At 45.8% G+C, this 25,005-nt stretch overlaps 1 protein-coding gene across 9 annotated transcripts in view; it reads left to right on the forward strand.

Moving 5' to 3' along the window:
- The first annotated feature begins 396 nt into the window (after positions 1-396).
- plekha6 (pleckstrin homology domain containing, family A member 6) overlaps positions 397-25,005 on the forward strand; it is a 117,030-nt gene continuing 92,421 nt past the window's right edge. For 3 of the 9 annotated variants that reach the window (XM_075461922.1, XM_075461923.1, XM_075461925.1), the window contains exons 1-3: positions 12,746-13,144; positions 16,901-17,015; positions 23,391-23,495. In XM_075461922.1, the coding sequence (XP_075318037.1) occupies positions 16,917-17,015; positions 23,391-23,495 (204 nt within the window). In that variant the 5' untranslated portion in view covers positions 12,746-13,144; positions 16,901-16,916. Of the gene's footprint in view, positions 472-12,743; positions 13,145-16,900; positions 17,016-23,390; positions 23,496-25,005 lie in introns of those variants that run through there. The other 6 variants (XM_075461924.1, XM_075461926.1, XM_075461929.1 and 3 more) reach the window with 4 other exon arrangements.

Genomic DNA, 25,005 nt, shown 5'->3' on the forward strand with positions numbered 1-25,005 from the left:
GCAGGATCAGCTGTGAAATGAGACGAGGAAAAAACAAGATGACTGAGGACATCGGGGGTAAAGACAAGTAACAGAAAAACTGAATCTAGCTGAGGACTGAAAAGCAACACAGACTCGGAGTAAATCTCAAGCAAAGTACCAAACAGGAACCTTAACCCAAGGCACTAAGAAATAACTAAACCACAGCGAGGACAAAGAAACCAGAACCCGAGAACCTATGAACCATGACACAAAATGACTAAATATGACTCAGATTATGAGATTTCATTTCAAACCTCGGTGTATTATTTCATTTACCATTTCAGATGGGATGTTACCAGTCAGGAGTCAAACAGTCGACTTTGTGCTTGTTTTATTCTGCTTACTATCAAATAAGTATCTTTCCTCTGTTTTCAGTCAACATGACCCAATTCCACCCTCTGGACCAGCAGTGAGCGCCCTCAAGCTAGAAGAGCCATCACCGTCTCTGCAGTAAGTCAGTTCAGCCACATTTGGTTACACCCACCACACACACACACACACACACACACACACTTGTTCTGTACGTGGAACTGTCACTGACCCAACTCAACTGTAAAGTATGCCTTCCAGCCAAATATAAACAATGGGCCTCATGCAAGAACATTTTCGTATTTTTATTCTAAATTTCTCTCACTTTTTCCGTACGAAGGTCTGGTACGAACACGCCACGTCAGATTCAACAAACGCTCTTAACTTGGGAAAAAGTGTGTAAACGACCTGCGTAAATGATGAATGCCACCCGTGCGTATTTAAGTGCACGTGCACGAGGATAGTAAATTTGCATACTCCGCGCCCTAAATAATACCATATAAGGCTGTGCTTCCGCTCTCCTGTGCCAGGAAGTGTTGAGTCATGTGAATGGCATCAAGGCACAAAAAGAACAACTTTAGGGGCTCTGAGACTGAAGTTCTGCTTTCAGAGATCCAGAAAGGAAAATCTGTCATTTTTAGCAGAGTCAGCAGTGGAATTACAGGACCTGCTAAAGCCAAGAAATGGGAAGTTATTACGAGTGCTGTTAATTCTGTGTCACCTGTAGTTCGTAATGTCACCGAAATAAAGAAGAAATGGTTCGATATGAAAATGGCTTTAAAAAAAAACGTCTCGCCATGGCCAGGCGCTCGATGACTGCAACTAAAGCCGTGCAATCAGTTGTTGCCTCATCATGATGGCTCTTTGATGGGGTGGTCCATGAGGGGGGTCTTCTGGAACCACACCTTCTGGTATGCCTGGGCTGGTTCAGGTGGAGACCCTCGTTCATAGAGCAGTTTGCCCCCGCTGTATGGAGACACACCCACCTGGCCTTCAGCTCAGTGCGCTCCACGACAGGAGCACGAGTGCTTTGATGCGTATATGTGTGCATTGCTCCGATTATGTTTGGTAGTCCAGCCACAGCATGAAAATCCCTCTTAATTTGTACTTGTTGGACAGCGCTGTATGGGAATCTGATGTACCATGGGTGATAAACTGATGAGAGCTTTGATGACCAAGGGGAGCGCACGACTCACAGAGGAATTGGACACCCCCGATCTGTCTCCAATCTCCCTCTGAAAGGTTCCTGTGGCCAAAAATCCAAGGGTGGTGAGGACCTGGACGTGTGGTGGAATTGGGTTTGATCGGCGTGTTTCTCTCTGGAGTTGTGGCTCTAGCAAGCTGCATATATGCAGCAGCACAGTCCTTGGCAATCTTAATCACGATGTCAGCCATTCGTCTGTCTCCACATGGATATCTACACGCTCTCTTCAAGAGCCTGACGCGCTAAGGCATCCAAAAGTAGCAAGTCAGCCGCTGGTTACGCTTACGCTGGTTAGAGTCAAATTAACATTCCATTAGTGCATAAATTAAGTTAAACAGAATAATGTCAGCATCATTATGGGTTATAATGTATATATTTATTTATGTTCGCTTCAAAGTAATTAAATATACAATCCATTAGTCAAGCAAACTTGATTGGAATAACAGCGGACTATTTTAGGAAACTCCTACGACAGGTCTGGATCACTGTAAATTCTGTTTGTACCTGAAAGAAAACGTAAAATACGAAAAGATTGGTGAATGCGCAAATTCTCTTAAATCACTCGTACGGACGATTTAAGAACAAATCTGTGCGTATGAACGGTTCTTGCATGAGGCCCAATGTGCCATAAGAACATAGAAAATAGAATTATTATTATTATTATTATTATAATATTCAATAGATTTCCAGTCAGTGCTGCTTAAGTTAAGCACTCTGATGCACTTAAAAAATTGGATTGTAAAAAGGATAAGGTAAACCTGAATTGTCAAAGTGACAGAGTCTGGTTGATTGTCGATGCACAGAGTTCACCTCCTAATATTAGTCGGGTCCCAAAGATTAAATGAATAAAGTGGAAATATTGAAGCATGAGCGCTGGGATAGGCTCCAGCCCCCCTGCGACCCGACCGACGGATTAAGCGGGTATAGAAAATGGATGGATGGAAGGATACTGAAGCAATTTTTCAGGTAGGACTTAATTCCAGCAGAGAAATTTCAGACAGAAAACATCCCTCGATCCCTGTGCTTCTGTGTCCACTTCCACTTTGTGCCCTCCATCCTCTGCCTCAGATCCATCTGTGATGCTTCATCTACCAGCAGGGTGTAGACCCAGGGGTCACTGCATTGTATTTAACAAGTAAGTCACAGTATAGATTCCAACACATCAGCACAGCTGACTGCAGACTGAGTGTTGGCTGAAGTCGACCTTAGCACACAGAGCTGCCTCATCATGTTTGAATAGAATAGTACAGGATGAAGATGGCCGGCCAGCCTCTGTCTGTACTTGTCCTCATCAGTGGAAACGGTCAAATTACAGCCTGAAAGCGAGCTAAATAAGAGTATCCTTTTCATTAGAATTCTCTCCAAGTCATCCCAGATCTCCTGACAGCTTCACATAAACTGTATGTGAGTGGCAATTACTGAGTGAGCAGCATGTGAGTCACTGGACTGAGGAATTACCAACACATCATTTTTACAGAGATACAGGGATTTATTGTAATCAGTTACCATAATAGACTGAGATAATGAGATATGCTTAAACAGGAGTGGATTAACATGCTAGATCAACATCAGGGGAGCTGAATAAGGTCAGTCTAGCTCTCAGTGTGCCCAGCAGCACAGGCTACAGACAAAAAGACTTCATGACATGGTCCCATTGGAGGCTTTTAAAAAAATGCTGGGTGACTCGGAGGCCGATTCATTTGTTTGCAGATGTTCTGCCTGATTTTCGGATTGGAGTCAGTTTGTATGTGTGTTGATATGTCTGTCTTGGCCAGGACGTGTTGAAAAATAGATGTATAATCTCAATTAAGCTGTTCCTGGTTGAATAAAGGTTAAATCAAATTTTAAAAAATGAAATTTGATTGGTTTCATGCTGTGTAATAAAAAAGTGAGTTGAATAAGTGTCTGGCTGAAACATCAACTCCCATAACCCTTTTACATTTAGTGGCACAGTGAACAAGGTGAAGTATCACAAAAATGTCTTCTCTCATTTCTTCTGTAAGTGAAGGATTGAATGAACATAGAACCACAACACAAAGTGAGTTTTGGTAAGTGGATGAAGAGCTCTGAGCGAACAGAACATGGACAGAAAACACATGAGGGTGTCCCCCGGTGCATGGTACTAGAAGACCCTTTAACCCCCATGTGTTGTGGGATGAGGTTTTTATGATTGGCTTTGCTTCCCACTTGATTTATCAGACTGGAATCTGGGGAGTTTGGAGACCGTTTTGAGTGTTCTGAAGTGTTTTTGTTGGTCCCACATAGGACTGCGGTCAAGTGAGCAGACGATCGTCTTTCCCTGATTTAAAGTGCGCCCGTATTACAGAATTTATGGCAAATGCAGGACATCCATGATACGGAGCGTGCAAATATTTTACTCAACTGTAAAATCCTTTTGATCCATAATTTCTGACAAAGGTTGATACACTTGAACTCAGGGCCATCCTGACTGTTCACTCACTCAGTATCAAGCTCATTCACTGTATCATTTTGGAGAAAAGTTCATTATTTTGAAGTGAAAAAGGCATTATTTGCAATATTTATTCTACTTTGATGTCACAGACTGGGCTGTACTGCTGGAGGAAGATGAAATGGACATTGACATGGACAGGAGGGTCAGCACCATCACAGACTACATTAACTTCTGTAGGGACACTGTGATTCCAGTCAGGACTGTAAGGTGCTATCCAAATAACAAACCATGGATCACCAGTGACATCAAAGACCTCCTGAACCAGAAAAAGAGGGCGTTCCAGAATGGGGATAGAGAAAGGCGGAGGAGTGTACAACAGGAGCTTAAAAAGACATTACGTCGAGCTAAGGTGGAGTACAAGAAAAAGGTGGAGAGACAGCTGGAGAACAATAACACCAAGGAGGTGTGGAGGGGCATGAGGACCATCACCGGATACAGACTGAAGAACTCTCAGTCTGTAGAAGGTGATGTGGACAGAGCCAATACTTTCAACCATTATTACAACAGGTTTGACAGTGTGGCTTTTCCCTCATCTGCTGCTGCTCCCTCCACCCCCACCACTACAGCTGCTTCCTCTATACTGCTTCCACTGCCCTGCTGTGCTTCCACCTCAATGGCAACCTGCATCGCCAAGCCTCCTCCTCCGCCTGACTGCACCTCTCCCTCTGCAGCAGCTTCCACCGCCAGATCTCCTGAGCCCAGCTGCACCTCCACCTCTGCAGCAACTCCCACCACTAGCCCCCTCTGTCCAGCTGCACCCCCACCCCCATCTCTATGATTGATAGCAACATCACTCCTGTCGCCATCCCTCCGCTACAACCTCTGTGTCTAACTATAGAGGAGGTTGGAGCTGAGCTCAGGAGACTTAAGTCAGGGAGGGCTTCAGGCCCAGATGGAGTCTGTCCAAGGCTTCTGAGGGACTGTGCTGGTCAACTAGCAGTCCCTCTTCAGAGGCTCTTCAATATGAGCATTCAGATGGAAAAAGTCCCGGTGCTGTGGAAAACTTCTTGTCTCATACCAGTGCGCAAATTAGGGCAACCGGTGGAGCTGAATGACTACAGACCGGTGGCTCTGACATCTCATATCATGAAGACCTTGGAGAGACTTCTTGTTGGTCGCATCAGATTGCAGGTTGCTGAGGCTCTTGACCCCCTCCAGTTTGCCTACCAGAAACACATAGGAGTGGAAGACGCGATTCTGTACATGTTGCATCGGGCATATGCTTATCTGGATGTGCCTGGTTCATATGTGAGAGTCATGTTCTTTGACATCTCCAGTGCCTTCAACACCATACGGCCTCCCATACTGAAAGACAAGCTGCTCGGTATGGGTGTGGCCCCCTCCCTGACATCATGTATTATAGATCTGTCTGCCAGACCACAGTATGTCAGGATGGGGAAATGTGTTTCTGGAACACTGGAATGCAGTACTGGGGCTCCACAGGGTACTGTTTTGGCTCCTTTTCTTTTCACCCTGTACACATCAGACTTCAGGTACTCAGAGTCCTGCCACATTCAGAAGTATTCTGATGATACGGCTGTTGTGGCATGTGTGCATGGTGGACGGGAGAAGGAGTACAGGGACCTTGTGGAGGCCTTTACTGACTGGAGCAAAAAGAACTGTTTGCTCCTGAACACCACCAAGACCAAAGAGCTGATGGTGGACTTCAGGAGATCTAAAACCCCATACCAGTCAGTCTGCATTGATGGAGGGGAGATAGAGACTGTTCAGACCTGCAAATACCTGGGGGTGGTGCTGGATAATAAACTGGAGTGGTCTGCCAACACAGAAGCAGTGTACAGGAGGGGCCAGAGCCGTCTCTTCTTCCTGAGATGGCTCAGGTCCTTCAATGTCTGCAGTGATATGATGTGCATGTTTTATCACACTATCATTGAGAGTGCACTGTTCTATGCTGCTGTCTGCTGGGGGAGTTGCACTACAGACACAAACTGTAGGCGCCTGGACAAACTGGTGAAAAAGGCTGGTTCTGTTGTAGGCAGAAGGCTGGACCCTCTCAGTGCTGTGGTGGAGCAACGGATGAGGAGGAAGTTAGATTCTGTTTTGGAGAACAATAAACATCCTCTCCACAGCATCCTGCAGGACAGAGGAGCAGCTGCAGTGAGAGGCTGCAGGACTGAGAGCTTCAGGAGGTCCTTTGTCCCCACAGCCAGAAGGCTTTATAACAGGGACTGCTGAGTTCTTCTCAAATTGATTGATTGATTTAAAAAAAAAAAAAAAAATTATTTAGTCATTTATTATTATTATTATTATTATTATTATTATTATTAGTCAGTAGTAGTATTTTTATTAGAATTGGTATTATTATTGTTGTTGTTAATATACAATCATTGTAAATATCAATAATTTTTTTGAGCTACTTGACTAATTTGAATTTCCCCCACTGGGGGATAAATAAAGTATTTTTCTATTCTATTCTAATCTGACAAGAAATTGGATTGGATCGGGTTACTCGTGCTTGTAGACGCAGAAGCACGTGGTGAATTAGACTTTGCGTTCTGCGCATGCTCCAGATGTTTTCCCGGGGTCGTGACCCAGAAGTCAAAGGAGACGATATTCCTGTTGTTGTCGCCGTCAGAAAGAAAGAAACAACGCGATGGAGAATGCTCCGTTGGGGATCGAGTTTGTGCAACAAGCAGCTCATCACAGAGCAAATGTAGAGGGACGTAGCTTCATCTGGCTCTGCGTTCTCCAGCTTTCTCCAATGCCTGAGTTTGTTGTTGTTGGTGGTGGTGAAGAGGTCAACAGGAAGTGGCTCTATTAGCAACAGTTGAAATGGGTACAGCGCCACCTATCATACCGGGGTATGACACGCTTTGTGTCAACGATTCCATTCATTCACTGCCATATATCCAAGGAGAATTACCCTTGTTCAAATAAGGAGCATGGGTTAATGGTTAGACTTTAATATTCATGTAGATGTTGAAAATGACAGTCTAAATATGAACTTCTAATTTAATTCTATATTAGACTCTATTGGATTTTCTCAGAGTGTTCACAGCCCGACTCACTGCCTTAATCACACCCTTGATCTTGTGCTGACTTATGGCATTGAGAGTGAACAGTTAGCAGTGTTGTATTCAATTCGATTCGCTTCACTTCACTTTATTCAAAGAACTTTATCCCAGAGGAGATATTTAAGGCACATAGAGCAGTGATACACTTCACATACAATATGCACATTGTGCATTATATGCATCAGCACCTTGGCAGATGTATAAAGGTATAAGAAGAAAACACTGAATTTAAAAAAACAAACAGTATTTGCATGGTTCAAAAATTGAGGTGATATCAAAATATAAGAGAGCAGTAGTGGCGTTAGTGTTTGGTTAGTTACCAAATGGGGTGGAATCATGAAATAATTAGATGACAGCAAATGTGCAGACAGGCGGCCTGAAAGTGCCAGTGTATGTGTGGCAGGGGGTCCTGTACGGGCTGGGTAGGGGTCATGTACAGGTTGGGAGGAGGGGGTCCAGTGCAGAGAGGTAGCATGGTGGAGAAGTCTGTGAGCTGAACAGCCCTGGGAACAAAGGTTGCTCTCCTGTGTGTCCTGCAGCCCGGGCAGTGGAGCTGGCGTGGGAGGGGTCCCATAAGATCCTGCTCGCTGTCCTCACAGTTTGCTGTTTACACAAGAATGGAAATGCTCTAACAGGAAGTCTGTTGATTTTTCTTTCAACTGCTTGGCAGACAGGTCCTGTGCTGCAGGCTGATATCATAAAAGCGTCTGGTAATGAAAAAGATGAGCACACTTTCAATGAAGGATTAATATAAGATCCTCAGTGAGTTCTTGTTGACCACAAAGCTGTTGGTTTTGTCTCAAGGAGACAGCTGCTGCTGACATTTCCTTAGAATGTCCTCAGTGTTGGAGACAAACTTTAGGGTGCTGTCAAAAATTGTGCCCAGGTATTTCTACTCTTCCACCATTTCTACGGTCTGCCTGGGGAAAATGCTGACAGCTCCAGCAGCCAGCCCCCTCTGCTTGCAGGTCACCGCCATATCTTTGGTTTGCTCTGCGGTGAGCTTCAGGGAGGCACTGAGCTGTGGTGATGTGAGGAGGGTGGCCCTGCGGTCATCGTGTGGAGGATGAACAGCAGAGGTGAAAAGACGTAGGAGAAGGTGTTGTTGACCAGCACTCTCTGTGTCCTGTTGGTCAGAAAGTCTATGATCCGCAGAGTTAGCGGCCATCCAAGTGGAAGCGGGTGGAGAGTTTCTCTGCCAGGAGGTGTGGTAGCGTAGTGTTGAATGCAGACGGGAAGTCTGCAAATAGGAGTCTGTGGTGTTGGGGAGTTCCATAATGCTTTGGTACTGAGTGTACGCGAAATGGAGAGGGTCCATCAGTGGGCCGGTCACCTTGACAGTTAGAGATGCACCGATTGCAAAATTCTTGGCCGATACCGATTTCCGGTTTTTAAGAAGGTCTGACCTACCAAAACCGTTTTTTCCGACACCGATTTTCTATGTAATAAATAATTATAATCATAGAATAGACACTATATTTGTTTGGCTTGAGTACCCTTTCCCAAATTTAATACAAGTATCCTTCTCCCAGACAACATTTTGCTTATATAACTGCAATTAAAACCACAACTAGTAGTAGGTTATATGCTATCATTACCCCCCTTTTCAAGAATAAAACATCACAAATAAGAAATAGAGTGACAGTTTCAACAGTGCCTCCTGAGCAGATTTATGTTCAACACTGACCATAACATTCAGTCCAGTTTACAGGTCAATAACTAACTTGCATTCAAACAACAACATTCAAAAATGTCCCAGCAGTTGTCTAGTACAATGTAATTTATTGACTACCCCTAGGGGTACTCGTACCCCGATTTGAGGTTTTCAACAACACCTCAACACAAGCAGCAGTTATAAGACAAAAGAAAACTTTAAGTCCATCTAAAAAAATAAAGTGCAATGAAATCTTTGTACTTGAAAATTAAAGCTGGTGCTCAAAGTAAATTGCACCACCTCTTTTAATATTTCAAAATAAAAAGTGCAGCATATACTGTAATATAGGATAAAACTAAAATATTAATACAAACAAAAGATAAAGTGCACTATATGTACTTGAAAATGAAAACTGGTTCTCAAAGTAAATTGCACCACATTTCAGGGCTTTGACCTCTCTTGACATCTCTAAATAAAAAAGTGCATCATAATATGGGATAAAAAAAAATTAATACAAACAGGAAGCTTTAGGTTGTGAACAAAGTACTCCGTCCCACTCCCAATGCAATCACTTAACCATCAATGGTAGGTTTTTCTTCACAAACAGAAGCATCTCTGCCTTCTTACCAGAAAGCCTGTTTCTTTTCTCATCTATGACATTACTAGCCAAGCTAAACAGCGCTCGCTATCGACGCTTGTACATGGGGCAGAGAGGTAGGCTTGGGCAAGCGGGGCAAGTGCAGGGTAATATGTTTTGTTTTCGTGCCAGTATTTCAGTACATCATTTACAGTTTCATCTTCAGATCTCTTGATGGGCAACTCGGACAGGTAACGATGTAACTGCACAGATGAAGGGCTGCCCAGCAGTCGCTCTTCCTCATTGCTAGCACTCTCCTTCAGTATCTCAGCGTGCACCCAAAGCAGATGACTTGCCCTTTAGGCTGTAGGTTCCTCAGAAGGCTGATCAGGTGGGGGCTTGCTGGCACTGGTGTCCACTGTGTCCAGCATGTTCAGAAGCACCCTTTTCACTTCATCCTTTACTTCTGCTGAGAAGTAGCAGGTTTTGTATCTGTATCAACAGACAAAAGGAATTTTATTTTTAATATATAGCCACATTATCCAGGCAATACATAAATGTTGTGCACTCTGAACATACACAAGCAGGCACTAAAAGGCCAACAAAAAGTACCTTTTTTTGTTTGAATTAATTTTATGTTTTGATATACCCATGCAAACACATTCACCTATAGCTTAGTAGCAAATGCTTATTCATTTAAGAATAGCAGTAGGCTAATTAACAATATTAGCAGTAAGTTATAACTTGCCTGGGATCCATAGCAGTGGCCACAGCATACAGTGGATTCTTCTCGATGTCTTTAAACCTTCTCTGGACTGCTTCCAACAGCGTGGCTTTGGCAGTGCCCACACCACGGTCTGTGTTTGCTGCTCTCCCCAAAAGGCGCTTCAGTGCAGTGATTTCAGGGATGACAACTGCGGCGGTGGCTGACGAGGAGCTAATTGTCTTAGTGAGCTCCTCAAAAGGTTCAAGGATGCTTCAACACATTCTCAATTAACCCCCACTGATATGTGGTGAGTACGGTCGGGAGCTGGTGTTCTGTTGCGTATAAGCCCAGGGCACGTTTCTGTTCCAACAGCGACTGCAACATATAAAATGTGCTGTTCCACCTCGTGGGGACATCCTGTTGCAAGCGCTTCGTGGGTTGACCCAGCTCCTCCTGGATAGCGTGGAGTTTTGAATAGGCTAACGATGAGTGTTTGAAGTGCGTGACTATTCTCCTGCCTGTTGCCACAGCGTCAGTGATAGTGCGTTGAGACTGCAGTCCCTCACTCACCGCTAACTGTAGTGTATGTGCCATACACGGGAGACTGCGGAGGTTGCCATCATCCAGTGCTTTGTTCATATTCCGAGCGTTGTCACGCAACACGACATGAACCCTCTTCTTGTCGATTTTCCACTCCGCCAGCATTTTTTCAAATTTGGCTCTTAGATTGTCGGCGGTGTGGGACCCGGGGCGTTCCTCACAGTGTAGAAGGACTTGATGTAGCTCAAATTCATCATCAAGCCACTGAGCAGTCAGGCTCAACATTGACATTAAGCTTACGTTGGAAGTCCAAATGTCCGTTGTGAAACTGACCGTGGCGTCCAGCAGTTTGTGTATATGGCTTGAAACGCTCTCAAACAACTCTGTGTCAGAAAAGTACCGCCTGCTTGGTAATTTGTACCGTGGACTCAGGTGTTTCATCAGATCTACGAAGCCTTTATCCTGTACTACGCTAAACGGCTGGTCGTCCAGTGCCATGAACTCCATTATTTTCCTCGTGGTGGCGGTGGACTTTTCAGTGTTGATGTGGAACACAACAGCCACGGTGGAGGGTTGTTGTGGTTGCTGCATCCCTGCTCTTAGCCGCAGTGTCCTCCTTATATTTGCTAAACAAAGCTAGGTGCTTCTTTTCCAAGTGGCGTATTAAGTTTGTTGTTCCAAATGTCTTAGGCGTTGATGCTCTGCGGCTTACTTTTGACTTGCAAGCATTACAAACGGCGTGTTTTGGGTCGTTTGTAATAAGTCCAAATCAGTGACATGTTGTCTTCTTGAGTCTTGCTAGTTTTTAGCTGTTTTTCTCTGGGCGCGTTGAGCTGCTATGTGGGTCAGTTTTCCGAAAACCGGAAATTACGACAGTGACCGGCCGGTCACCGATTTGGGCCGATTGGATATAAAACCGTCTTTTTTCTTTTTAAATCGGCAGCCGATTGATCGGTGCATCTCTATTGACAGTGTTATCCTGTATGACCCTCTCCGTGGCCTTCATAACAAGCGTGGGAGCCACACGCCTGGAGTTATTAAGAGCCTTAATCAAGTCCTTTTTCAGGATGGGGATCACAGTGGAGTGCTTCCACCGCTGGAGAACTGTGCTGCTGTCGATTCATCTTTAAAACAGACACTGGAACAAGCCCCCCAGCTGCTCTGCACAGCACCTCAGCACACCCAGCTCATCTTGTCTTTTTGAGGGCTCTCACCACATCCTCTGTGCTGAAAGCATATTCTGATCCTGTGGGCTTGAGGGAGAAGATGAGAGCACTGAGACAGTGTGTTGTCTGTCTCAAACTGGGGAGGAAGGAGTTGAGATCATTGGTGAGGGATGCCGGATTGTGACCTGTCACCCGCAGGCTTCTGCCAACAGAAGCAGTGTTCACAGCGGCCATGTTCTCGATCCCCTACCAAGCTGACCAGTTACTCCTCCACCTTGTTTTTATACCTCAGTTTGGCTTTTTTATGGCCCACTAAACTTCCTGCTAACTTCCTTCTTTTCAGACTCTGTACAGGTGAAAAAAATCCTTTTCTTTTTCTCAGGGAGCTAAGCTACCACTTTTGATACATGAGAGGAGCAAATTTATCTCCACCAAAATGTCAGCGCAGTTGAGTGAATGATATATTTTGCATTGGGCCAGGTACCAGACTGGGTTCTGCTCTTCTAAGTGGCTCTGCTCTGAGCTGCTGGTAGCTCAACTCAGCCATCAGAAAGCCTCTCTGATTCTAAACTGAGAGTGCTCTGACTCACAAGTCCACTTGGAAAAAAAATCTACTGCCTCATAATCAGTGCCCATTTTCAGCTGACCACAACTGGAGCACATGAGGAAAACTATACAAGTCAGGGCGTGGTGGGTACAGCAAGTGAGTTCTCACTGTCACAGCAATATGTTCTGTTATAACAAGCAATAACATCTTGTAAGTCTATGTGGGCAGGGTCTGGTCACGTGATGTAGAGCTGTTGAGCAAAATATTGACCCCCACCCCCCCAAAATAATATATTCTCTGAGTAGAAGAAGCATAAGAGTCAATGTAACAGGTGTTTATAATGAAATAATTAATTTAATTTAATAATACAATTTACAATTTTTCATATTTAACTAGGTGTGCCCCATAAGAAAAAGTGCTGATATTTTAACGTATAATTTTCCCTAATGTGTCGGCACAAAGGCAGTGAACAGCAGTAATACATTGACGGTCCCTAACAGCGACCCTCTGTTGGTGCTCTGAGCGCGGCGTTAGAGGGCAGCAGTCCGTCCTCCTCCCACCTACCCCGGAGGAGCGTGTGGCTGAGGACCCGCTGGCTGAGGATTGTCCGAGCTACACCAGTTTCAGCGTTAGTCCTCCATCAGAAAGCGAGCTGCTGAAAGCACACAAAGGGAAGGGAGGTGCGTGATGGCGGTGTGGCTGTCCGCGGATGCAGGGCGCCTTTCGGCAGCTGAAGCTGCGCGTTGAGGCTCCAGTGGGGGGAGACGAGGTGCAGCCGTGCCGGTGGGCCCCGAACACCACCTCCGCGCTGAAAATTAGGAAGAAAGCGCAGAAGCAGCGGGAGCCTACACTACGTTTTAATCTTTTTCAGCCTGGGTGGAGGCAGTGAGGTCCCTCCATCTCCTCCTCAAGGTTAGTACCGCTTCTGCTCGTCTCCGCAGCTGTCGGCAGCTGGGTGACGGGAGGGGGGGGGGGGGGGGGGGGGGGGAGTGGTCCCACAGCAGGGAGGGGGGTATCCCACAGCAGGGAGGGGTTAGGGCTGGGAGCTGACACGGCTGCTGCGGCTGCCCGCAGAGACAAAGACAGCCCTGGAGCCGCAGCTAGCTAGCTTACCGTTGTGGTCAGTCAGAGATGCTAGCAGCGCCAGCGGCTCAGGGACGGCTCAGGGACGGTCCTAAGGAGAGCCCTCATCGGTGAGGAGGAGCCTCATGCACCGGCCAGCTTGTCATGGTGGCTGGTTCGATGCCGTGTTTCTAAGTTGTTTGAGTTTATGATCATGGCGAAAATGTAATGTCATGTTGAGTTTTTCCTGCCATGCAGCGAGCCCCCCCACTGACCCAGTTTGGCTGGTGTCTCCATGCTCATGACTACCAGCACAACTGTGGTCTATGATGCCAGCCTCTGGATGTAGAATGTTATGTCTCTTTAATGGATAAAGTCTTTATTTTCAAAATGATCAACACAACAACAGACTGCTGGTTCATCTAAATGAGAGAAATATGATCATACTTTTCCTTCACACTGCTGTGATTCCAGCTACTCATTGTCCTAACGAACCAAACCTCCTGAGTCGCTCACAAAGGCTGCCAGTTCATTTGTTAATAGTTCCAAAATCAGAGAAGCTCTTTTCTGGTGACCCTCAGAGCTGGAGGACATCTCACCTCTCATCTGAAAGGCTTCTTCAGTTCTAAACTAGATGGTGGGCAGGATCAGCTAAAAGTCATATCAGGGTTGTTCACACATGGCGGGTCCTTACAGTCACGTGTGTCACTGAACCACCTGACCACTGTGGGGTCACTGTGGGGTCACTGTGGGGCCACTGTGGGGTCACTGTGGGGTCACTGTGGGGTCACTGTGGGGCCACTGTGGGGCCACTGTGGGGTCGTTCTCACCTGCAAGGTGCTTACCTGTTTGAGAGATCTTGTTTTGGTCACAGGGTCCAAGGTGTGAATGATGGTGAAAGTGCCTGGGGAGGAGAGACCGTGCTGCTCTGTAGGTGCTGGGAGGGGATACCTGAGCCCACCTTTCCAGTTTAACAATAGCCGCTTTCAGACAGAGCAGTTCTAAGAACGGTCCTCCTGGAATTCCGTTCTGATAACTGTCCTTCCCCAGGGGGACCGTTTCAGTCTGCATTCCCACATGAGTCAGGACCAGTTCGAGACTGATGCGGCGCAGCCGTCTGCGACAGCGACGTGTTACTTTAGCGCCACATTCAACAACAAAACAAAACAAAACCCGGTAAAAGTAAGGAGAGAAGAAAAAAACACCACTAAGAAGCTAACATGGAGAGCGGGGAGGCCACCGTGTTCATGGTCTGCATGATGGTGATATTAATCATGGACGATCACATCAGGCGTCTAACATGGAGGCTGGAAGAGCTCACAGAGAGAGTCAGGAGACGAAGGATGGAGCGCAGGCCATACTTCTTGGTTTCATGAAGGAAGGAGAGCAGAGCGCCGCAGACAAAGGAGACCACGTGGAGGTTTAACTTATTAAAGGGGAACTCCGGGGCATTTGAAGCGCATTTCCATTGCTAGAGGTTGTCAAATACTGACAGTAGGACACAGACTGGTGCAAATCGGCGCTCCCTGTGTGGAGATTGCGCTGTTTGCGCAGCCTGTCATGCTAACCAAATACGTGGTGGCTAAGGGGCAAGAGCTAACCCTTCCACGTAAAACAACAACTTGCACACTGCAGAAACGTCACACCACTTTATAAACCATCCGACAATAAAGTCACAAGCCTTACCATCAAAACCATATGCATGGTTCTCACATTACTGGCATGGGGACGTTACAAAACAACTTTATAAACAGCATGTCACTTACCGGTTGTTTGTATGCTCGCGTATGTGAAAGCCCAAAAGAGTCAATGGACGATAATCACATATACAAAACAATTATCTTCTCTAGAAAAACTGCGTTCAAGTATTTAAAACATTACAACAATATTACTGGGCATGTATTGTTGTAATGTTTTAAATACTTGAACGCAGTTTTTCTAGAGAAGATAATTGTTTTGTATATGATATTATCGTCCATTGACTCTTTTGGGCTTTCACATACGCGAGCATACCGACAAGAGGTAAGTGACATGCTGTTTATAAAGTTGTTTGGTAACGTCCCCATGCCAGTAATGTGAGAACCATGCATATGGTTTTGATGGTAAGGCTTGTGACTTTATTGTCGGATGGTTTATAAAGTGGTGTGACGTTTCTGCAGTGTGCAAGTTGTTGTTTTACGTGGAAGGGTTAGCTCTTGCCCCTTAGCCACCACGTATTTGGTTAGCATGACAGGCTGCGCAAACAGCGCAATCGCTTCACAGGGAGCGCAGATTTGCACCAGTCTGTGTCCTACCGTCAGTATTTGACAACCTCTAGCAATGGAAATGCGCTTCAAATGCCCCGGAGTTCCCCTTTAAACACGCCAAGGTTGTGTCCGTGTCGTATGAGGAAACATTTCAGCCTGACAACATGACAAGGGGCAGAGCTACTGACCACCAAGGGGCGGATTTACCGACCATCAAGGGGCAGAGCTACTGACCACCAAGGGGCGGAGTTACCGACCATCAAGGGGCGGAGCTACTAAACATCTCCGTCAGATGTGTTCCTATAGAACCCAGAACAGACCCAGCTGAGGAGGAGGAGCTAAAATGGTTCCAGGAACTGAGGGTGATGGTCCCGAGTTCCTGTATGTGCGAATGCGGGAAAAAACGGCCCCGTTCCTTAAAAGGTTATTAGAACTGCCAAAGGTTCCTACAGTGGGAATACAGCTAATGATGACATCACTGTCCTTGGCCCCAGTGCCCCTTGCCAAGCGCCCTGGGAGTCAAGACGTGCCGCCCCCCCCCCCCCCCCCGCTTTAAGATGGAGGTGCGCTGCTGAGTCTGGACCTTGGAGGTGGCTCTCCTGTGTTGTGCCACCATGTACTGGTGAAGCTATTGGGTTAGGGTTGTTGTGTACCCTGTGTAATTTCTCCTGTCCGTGGACTCCACATATTAAGGGGAATGCAGCGAGGGTTCCATTTTCACCGGCCAATAAGCAGCCATGATCCCAGGTTTCAGCACTAGGGCCAGGTTACCCATGAGCCACAGTCCTGTGGAACAGTGCATTTCCTCTGTGCTTAGCAGAACTGATTTCATTTCAACCTTCTAACAATGAAATTTTGTCAATTAGAAGAAGAAACATTTAAGTTAACCAACCACTTAGAGAAGATGCAAATTCCACGCAGAAAGGCCCAGCATACTGTGAGGGGACGGCCATGTTTCAGGATGTTATCTACACATGTGTAAACCATAAAATGATCATATCTTCATTATGTGGCTATCTACCACAGCCCCTTTGATAGCTGTAATAAACCCACTCTGGATTAATACTCTACTGCGTCTTGTTTAAAGTGCTATACAGATAGAAGCTGAAGTAGTTTGATCTGAAAAGCCATCATACGTTCAGAGACCTGCAGACCCATCCTGTTCACGTGATGGCTGGTCATTTTCATAATGATGGGGGTGTCTGTAGAACTGGAACAAATTACACCCCAACAGAGAAGCCCACATCACCTCAGGAGTATTTGTCACACTGTTAAGGGATTCTGTCCTATTTGATGTAAGAGGTGCAAATGCACTTGAGAATAGACTAATATGAATTCACATCTTTGCTACTTTGTCCAGGCACATAGGTTTCGACATGAATGGGAAGCTGAATGCTGCTGCTGAGAAGATCATTTACTTCAAAAGTGCTAATATGGTGTCAGATCTGTCTCCAGAAGCCCAGTCTTACACTTGGGTGAGCTCACATACATGAACATACACTCACACACAGACACACACTCATATGCTTGTGTATGTTTTTAGGTTCCGGCAGAAATTCTCAGCCGTGGTGTTGACAGCCTTTCTAACTCATGGTATGTTTTTAGCATGTAAATAACACATGCATACAGGTGTCTGTTTGCTTTCTGCAGATTTAATGCTCACCATGAATGGGTTCCAGTCAGACAAATCTGTAACGATCTCCATGCAGTCAAACTGTACAAAGCAGCAAAGCATTGGCACAGCAGTGGCTGTCATATCGACCTGTTTTGTGCCTGTTTCCAAGCTGTTGTTGGTGATAAAGTTTTCTGTTGGTATTCACACTCCAGAGGCAGCGTTAGCCTACTGGAGGGCCTGAAAAGGATCTTTGTGGTACTTTATGGGCGATTCAGTGAGAAATTCAGTGAGGAAAGGATTTTTTTTTTTTTTAACCCCTTGTCCTGTCCAGCATTATGGCAGCAGAATTGGAATCTGAATACCATTAATACCAAACACATTTGCTATGCCAAGGGAAGCTTTATGAATGTAGAGCTCCCCTTGATGCCCATCAGCTGCTTATCTGTTTATTTATTTATTTATTTTTGTTACAATACTTAACACGTGATAGTGGCGAACAGAGGGACAGAGATAGAGGGAGAGTGAAGAAAAAGAAACTGAACAGAAATATGAAGAGACAAACATAGAAAACAGTGAAAAATCAGACAACCAGCTGCTACACCTGTAAAAACAAAACTGAAGACGATTCACGGCTTTTGTGGGGAATCCAGCCTTAGAGGCACCAGGAGCACCTGGAAGCAGACAAGCAGAGAACAAACACACAAACAAACAAACACACAAGCAGCAGCAGCAATCACATACAACACAACTGTGGATACAGCTGACCTCGAACCACAGGACAACACAACAACTGATTAGTGAGCATGCTACTGGGCTAATGAATGTGAGTGTGTGTGAGTGTGAGTGTGTGTGTGTGTGTGTGTGTGAATGAACATGCAATACACATGGGTGGTCCCACATAATAACCATGCTTAATTATGAGTGTGTAGGGCAACAATCGCCCCCCCAGCAACCAGAAGCAGACAGAGAGGGTCCCCAGAACCAGGCCACCAACAGCCCCCAAGGAGCACAGAACCCGGGAAGCCCACCGTAGGGACAACCACGCATCCACCCAGAAGACAGCAGAGGAAGCCCCCGGACAGAGCCCCCACAAGCATCGGGCAGAGCCCCCCCGGTGACCAGAGGTGGCAGCCTACCAGCCCCGCCAGGCCCCCACCACCCAGACATGGGCCAGCGCATGCCCCAGTGCCCCTGGCCAAGCGCCCCGGGAGTCAAGACGTGCCCACAGGTGGATGAAGCCGCGAGCAGCGGGGAGAGGCAATGCCCCCCCCCCCCATCAGGAACAGCACAAGCAGGCCAGAAGACAGGAAGTCCCAGACCCAGTCACCCCATGAATCAGATAAGAAACATACTAAATTTAAAAAAGATAAAAAATTAATGATAATAATAACATTTAAAAAATAAATAGATAAATAAATAAACACATCCACACACACTCGCACAGCACATGCATCCATCCCCCAACTCTGCTGGGGTGTGGCGCAGCGGGCACATCCGGGGGCCCCAGCCACCACAGACCCCGAACCAGCAGGACAACTCCTCCTCCTGGCCCCTCCCGCCCCAGCCAGCAACCAGGGGAAGACCCCTCCCCTCACCCCTCTGGCTCTTTGATATTTTCTAATAGTGAGCATTTAAAATTGAGGGGCAGGCAACCTTGTGGAACTGGGAGCGCAGCTCTCCGGGCAGCCTACATACCCAAAGAGCCCCGCCCACCAGATACCACTCGGTGCTATCGCCCCCCAAGACCTAATGTGTGTGTGTGTGTGTGCCTGATGATTAGTGATGTCTAAGGTGTAATTAAAAGAGTGGCGGGGGGCTGCAGAGTGCAGCAAAGGGGACCACCTACGTGGACCCATCCACAAACAAACCACGCAGTCACTCCAGTCATAGCAGCCCAGGCCTGAGACCCACCATCACCCAGGCCCACCCAAGCTGCCCCCAACAGGGGAAAAGCACCGCCACACCCCACCCTAAAAAAAGAACAACCTGCAGACACTTCAGAGCAACCAGCCTGACACCAGGACCCACACCAGGACCCGCACCAACCCACCTTCACGGCGGCGTGCCCAGGGCAACCCAGAACCCCCCGGGCACAGGCAGGGCACCCACGGGGCGCAAGGCAGCGCCCAGACCCAGGGCCCAGGCCCAGCACTACACCCCCCGCCAGAGCGGCGCGGCCACCCGACCCAGAGCCAGCGGCCACCCCCCCATGCCCCCCCAAGAGACCACGCCCCACACCGCAAGACAGCTCCACCCACAAGCCCCCCAAACTGCCAAACAGGCCAGACACACAGTCCCCCCCAGCAATGATCAACCCGGCCCCCACGACCCGAGAGACCACCAGAAACCCGAAGCCACACAGCCCCCCCCAGCACACAACCAACCGCCCAGAGCGGCGGGACAGCAACACACCACCCCCACTATGTGCTAAAGCTAATCAGCGGGGACCAGAGAGAATGAAATTCAGCCAGTTGATCTTTTGAGGAGGCAGACATTGTTTCCATGCTAATATAATCTAAAAGAACATTTCTAAACTGGTTAATACACAGATTCCTCTTTGCTTTCCAGTTCATGAGAATAGTTTTCTTTGCGATACATAGCACTGTGAGGACCATGTGTGCTGAGTTAATTTCCATGTTGATGTTGTCCAAGTCACCCAGTATGCACAGTGTGGGGCGTGCAGGAATACTACACTTAAGCCATGTTGATAGGTCCTCACAGACCTCAAGCCAAAACTTCTGGACAGGCGCACAAAACCATAAAGCGTGTGCATAATTATCAGGTGTGTTATCTGTGCTGATATTCGAGTGTGTTAGACCCATCCTGAACATCCTTTGTCCTGTATAATGTGTTCTGTGAAGGATTTTGTATTGTATCAGCTGCAAAGTAGGATTTCGAGTCATTCTGAAGGTGTTCAAACATATTTGTGGCCTGAAGTTATGGTTAGAATTAGAACTGAAAGATAGATCTGCCTCCCATTTTGAGGATGGTAAAGAAATTGTGTCATCCATCTTAGACAGTAATTTATATATTTTTGATAGAAGTTTTGGTGTGCAGATGCTTAAAAATTCTGCTACCCTAATGGGGAGTTGTAAGTCTGGTTGGTGGAGGATATATTTCTTAGTTATTATAGACTTAGGTTGTTGGTATTCTAGAAATGTATTGCTTCCTAACCCATGTTGTGATATGAGCGCATCGAATGAAATAAAATTTCCATTTTGGATAATATGTTCCAGATGTTTTATTCCTTTGTTCTTCCATAGAGTAAAGTTTAGCATTTTTTTGTTTTGCAGGATGTCAGGATTGTTCCAGATGGGTGTAAGTTTACATGGGAGAAGTGAGGACTTTGTCATTTTAAGAAATTCCCACCAGGCTGTCAGAGGTGCTGATGTTAATGCTTTTCAAACATTTGTGATGTTTTACATTTGGACTAATAAGTGGCAGGTCTGAGATTTGATTTCCATGTTATCACATAAAGCTTGTTCTATATTTATCCATGGTTCATTTAAAAAAAAGCATTGTTGATTACATCAGGGTCATGGGTAATATTTCTTTCTGAATCCCTAACCAAAGAGATTGTTGTTTTCTCTTTGTTTATCTTTAATTGATTTGCTAGGAACCTTCCAGATTTATTGCCATGCTCAAAATTCTCCAAGCGGAGTCTTTTTTATCAGGAACTGTGTTTGTTTATCAATAATTTAATTTAGTTCAAGTTTAGCTTTCCTTAATTCATTCAGTATGTGTTCCTCTTTGGAGGCACTGTAGACAACTTCTAATGATTTAATCCTGAGTTCTAAATCTGATATTCTTGAACTTTCCCTCTTTTTCTTATTTGATGAAAAAGAGATTATTTTGCCTGTGTACTCTCTGAGAGTGGGGTGGTGGGATCACAAAGACCAAAATCATTCATATATTCTTTAACAACATTTGTGGACTGCCAGTTCCGCTGACTTCCTGCAGTACTGCACCTGTCCACTCCTGAGTCAGATACCATGTTAAAGTCCCCTCCTATGATGAGTGTGTTATCTGAGTGATCAGCCCCCCCCCCCTGGAAAATACTCGCACATCTGTATTTTACATTGTACCTGGGGTTGAACTACACACTTCTGTTTGTGCAATTTCCCTAAGGCTGAGTGCAATGCTTAGTAATATTTTTGCACTAAGTGTATTTTTTTATTTTTTTTTGTGCAATGACAATAAAGAAAGTCAAAGTCTAAGTTACAGCATCCTCTGATAGACACCTTCTATGTGTAAATTTCTCATTATAGTCGCGGCTTATAGTCCGAAAATTACGGTACATGATATTAAAGTCACCCACTACAATGACTTTATCTGTACTCAGCACTAACTGGGATAAAAACTCTGCGAATTCAGACAGAAACTCAGAATAAGGGCCAGGTGGACGATACACAACAACAAACACAAGAGGTTTCTGGGATTTCCACTTTGCGTGGGAAAAACTGAGAATCAGAGATTCAAAAGAGCTCAAACTAATCTTGGGTCTGGGACTGATGAGTAACCCTGATCTGAAGATAGCTGCCACTCCTCCTCCTCTGCCTGTGGTTCCAGGAACGTGAACATTTAAACAGTCAGAGGGAGTTGCTTCATTAATGCTGACATGATGCTAACATGATGCTAACATGATCCTCCTGCTGCAGCCAGGTTTCTGTAAGACAAAATGGCATGCAACCGGCATTCCGACATCCCGTCACTCAGACATGACGCCACTGCGACATCCCGCCATACCGACAGTTTGATACCACCATTCCGACACTTGTTGGGAGCTGTCAGGGTCGGACTGGGAAAAAAAATCGGCCCTGGCAATTTTCCCCTGGACCAGCCCCCCCCCCAGTATTAATTAGTATCTCCATTCTAATTAAATAAAAATAAAAAACGAGCACAGACCGCTCAGTCAGTAACCCACACAAACCCAGACACATAATGGCTCGGCGGCCAGCAATCGGATAAACCAATGAAGTGAATCAATCCTGTGAAAGAATGAAAACAAGTGAATGAAACCTGCACTCACCCATTATGAAGTTAACTCTGCCAGCCCCTCCATAATCTTACCCCTGCTCAGCCAACTCCTTGACGTCGGGTATGGTTGGTAACGTTACGGCGGCTAGCATTAGCAACGAGGCTGCTAGGCTTGCTAAATCGGTAAGCATTAGGCTACTGAAGAAAGCTAGTCTTTTTAGCTACGTTATATTATCATCTTTCTTCTCGGCTATAAGTTAACCTTTGTTTACGGCCACTGGCCCTAACCTGACGCGCTAGCTTAGCTGTCAAATCACCGGAAGTTTTCACCGGAAGTACTGGCGCACACACAAAAGCTCTCTCCAGACATATCTTTCTTTCATTCCGCCCAGATGAAATTTAATGCCACTCTTCGAAAATCGGCGAAATTTAAGACATTTTATCTGCCGGTGAACCCAAGTGTCCATTGTCCTGATAAAGATCTAGCCTACCAGCTGTTGTGAGTTTGACAGCATTCTCAGTGGTTTAAGGTAAAATAAATTGAGGCAATTGTCATAAAAACCAATAGCATCCGTTTTACACTGCCAAATGAAATATTGGCTACACAACGAGCCCCTCGTCAGCCCTCATCATCAGTAAATTTCTGAGTGGGTGCGATCAGTCTTGCTTGACTTGCGTGTTGGAATGTCTCTCTCTCGGGCATTTGTAGCTGGTGCAGCCCTATTATTGCATGGCGAGCTGTCCACGCGTGTGGTGCTGAAATCGCGTGTCGGAATGGTGGTATGTTGAAAAGAAAAAATCATACCGCCATTCCGACAAAAGAAAAAATGAAATTCGGAATGACGGGACGTTTCATTTCTTAAAAAAATGTCCCCATTCCGACAATTGAACGTCAATGTCGGAATGTCGGTATGTCGGAATGGCAGCATGTAACCAGACAAAATATATCAATATGATGATCACACATCAACTCATTCACTAACAGAGACTTCGAAAGGAGAGATCTGATATTCAGCAAACCACATTTAATAGTTTGATGTTTTTGTTCAGTTAAAGTTTTTGTTTTAATAATTTCTTTTTGCACAAGAGGATTTGCTCCTTTTGTGTTAATTGATTGGGGGGGTAGCAGCAGGTGGGAAGCTGCAGAGAAGTGTGTAAGACTACAACTCTGCATCCTGCTCTGAGCCCTGGGTTATAATAATCGCTCTATGTTCAGTGAGGATAATTGTTCTTTCTCCATCCCTCTGCTTTCCTTCAGATGTCGCGTACTCCCAGAAAGGCAGCTACATTTGGGAAGCGTTCCAACTCTCTGCGCAGGAATCCCAAAGCAGAGATAACCAAACAGGGATGGCTGTACAAGCAGGTAAAAGGAAAGTTTTCTCTCTCACTCTAAAATAATTCAACAGTGTTTTTTTAATCTTTTAATGATCGATCATTATTGTTCAGTGAGGTGCTGTTCTTTAAGCTGCGCTGTTGAAGTAACAGAATCTTTAAAAAAAAAATCTTTTTATGACATCTTCTGTTAAAGCTATGGTAGGTAATCCTAGAGAGCTAGCAAGAGAGCTAGCAAGATTCGAAAGTGTCCACTCCTCTAAGCTCCACCCCCCCCTCCCCATTCCGTCAGTGCTTCATCCAAAGCCGGTGGAACCGCATGCCCACATGGAGCAGGGAGCCGGCAGAGGGGGGCGTAGGCAGAAAGCAGAGGCATCTGATTGGGTTTTTTTAGGCGACCAATCCGAGATCAGCGTCCCGCTGATCTCGGATTGGTCAGCTTTTTCTCAGTCCTGCAGCTGCCACAGAGGTCTGATTATTTTCGTCCCTTTTTCTAAATACATCTTGTATAGATTTCTCTCAGGATAGACGGACCATTTCACCCAGTATTACAAAATGTGTTTCTGAACAGGATTACCAACCATGTCTTTAAGTCCCAAAAATATACAGAAGAGTTGTTTTAATTTTCCAAGGGTTCACACCTGACATTCTTAACTTTAATAAATTTATTATCCAATCCAATACAATGCAACTTGATTTATAAAGCACATTTAAACCACAGAGTTGACCCAAAGTGCTATACAGTCAAATATATATCTACATACATACATATACATACACAGGTGCATCTAAATAAAATAACACATTATTGAAAAGTTGATTTATTTTAGTCATGCAATTCAAAAAGTGGAACTCATATATTATATAGATTCATTACACACAGAGTGACATATTTCAAGTCTTTATTTCTTCAGGTCTTTCCAAGTTTGAGCAGTCACACACTGGACATGGTCTATAAACACTTCAGAGGCACATAAGGTGACCCCCTTGCCACATATGGTCCTTTCAGATCACATATCCATCAAGCTGACCCCAGCCTAAAGCACTGCTGAAACCAACCAAACCAGCGATAAAACAGACCAGGGTCAGCCTCTGCGCTGCAGGACTGTTCCAAGCACACAGACTGGCTGATCTTCCAGTCAGCAGCCTCCCAAGGGTCCACGCTGACATGAGGAGTGCAGTATCCAGCTACATCGCACAGAAGTGCACAGAGGATGTCACCGTTGCAAAGACCTGCACAGCACGCAACAATGAAAAGCTGTGGATGACTGCAGTGGTGCACTTACTGCTGAGGGCAAAAGATGCAGCCTGCAGCGCGGGAGACAAGGCTGCTCTGTGCTCAGCGAGGGCAGCACCTTCTAAGGGGAGCAAAATGCACATATGCAGGGAAAATACAGGACCATCTCTGTGACACAAGGTAACCAGACAGAGGGTGTCCAAGCACTGACAGATTACAGAACCAGGCAGCGAGCCAAGCACAATGATGCTTCTCCAACAACGGGCAGGTGAGCAGGTCTCCCCCAGTCAGACCTGCCATCTTT

Source organism: Odontesthes bonariensis, chromosome 3 (genome assembly GCF_027942865.1).
Source record: "Odontesthes bonariensis isolate fOdoBon6 chromosome 3, fOdoBon6.hap1, whole genome shotgun sequence".
NCBI lineage: Eukaryota > Metazoa > Chordata > Actinopteri > Atheriniformes > Atherinopsidae > Odontesthes > Odontesthes bonariensis.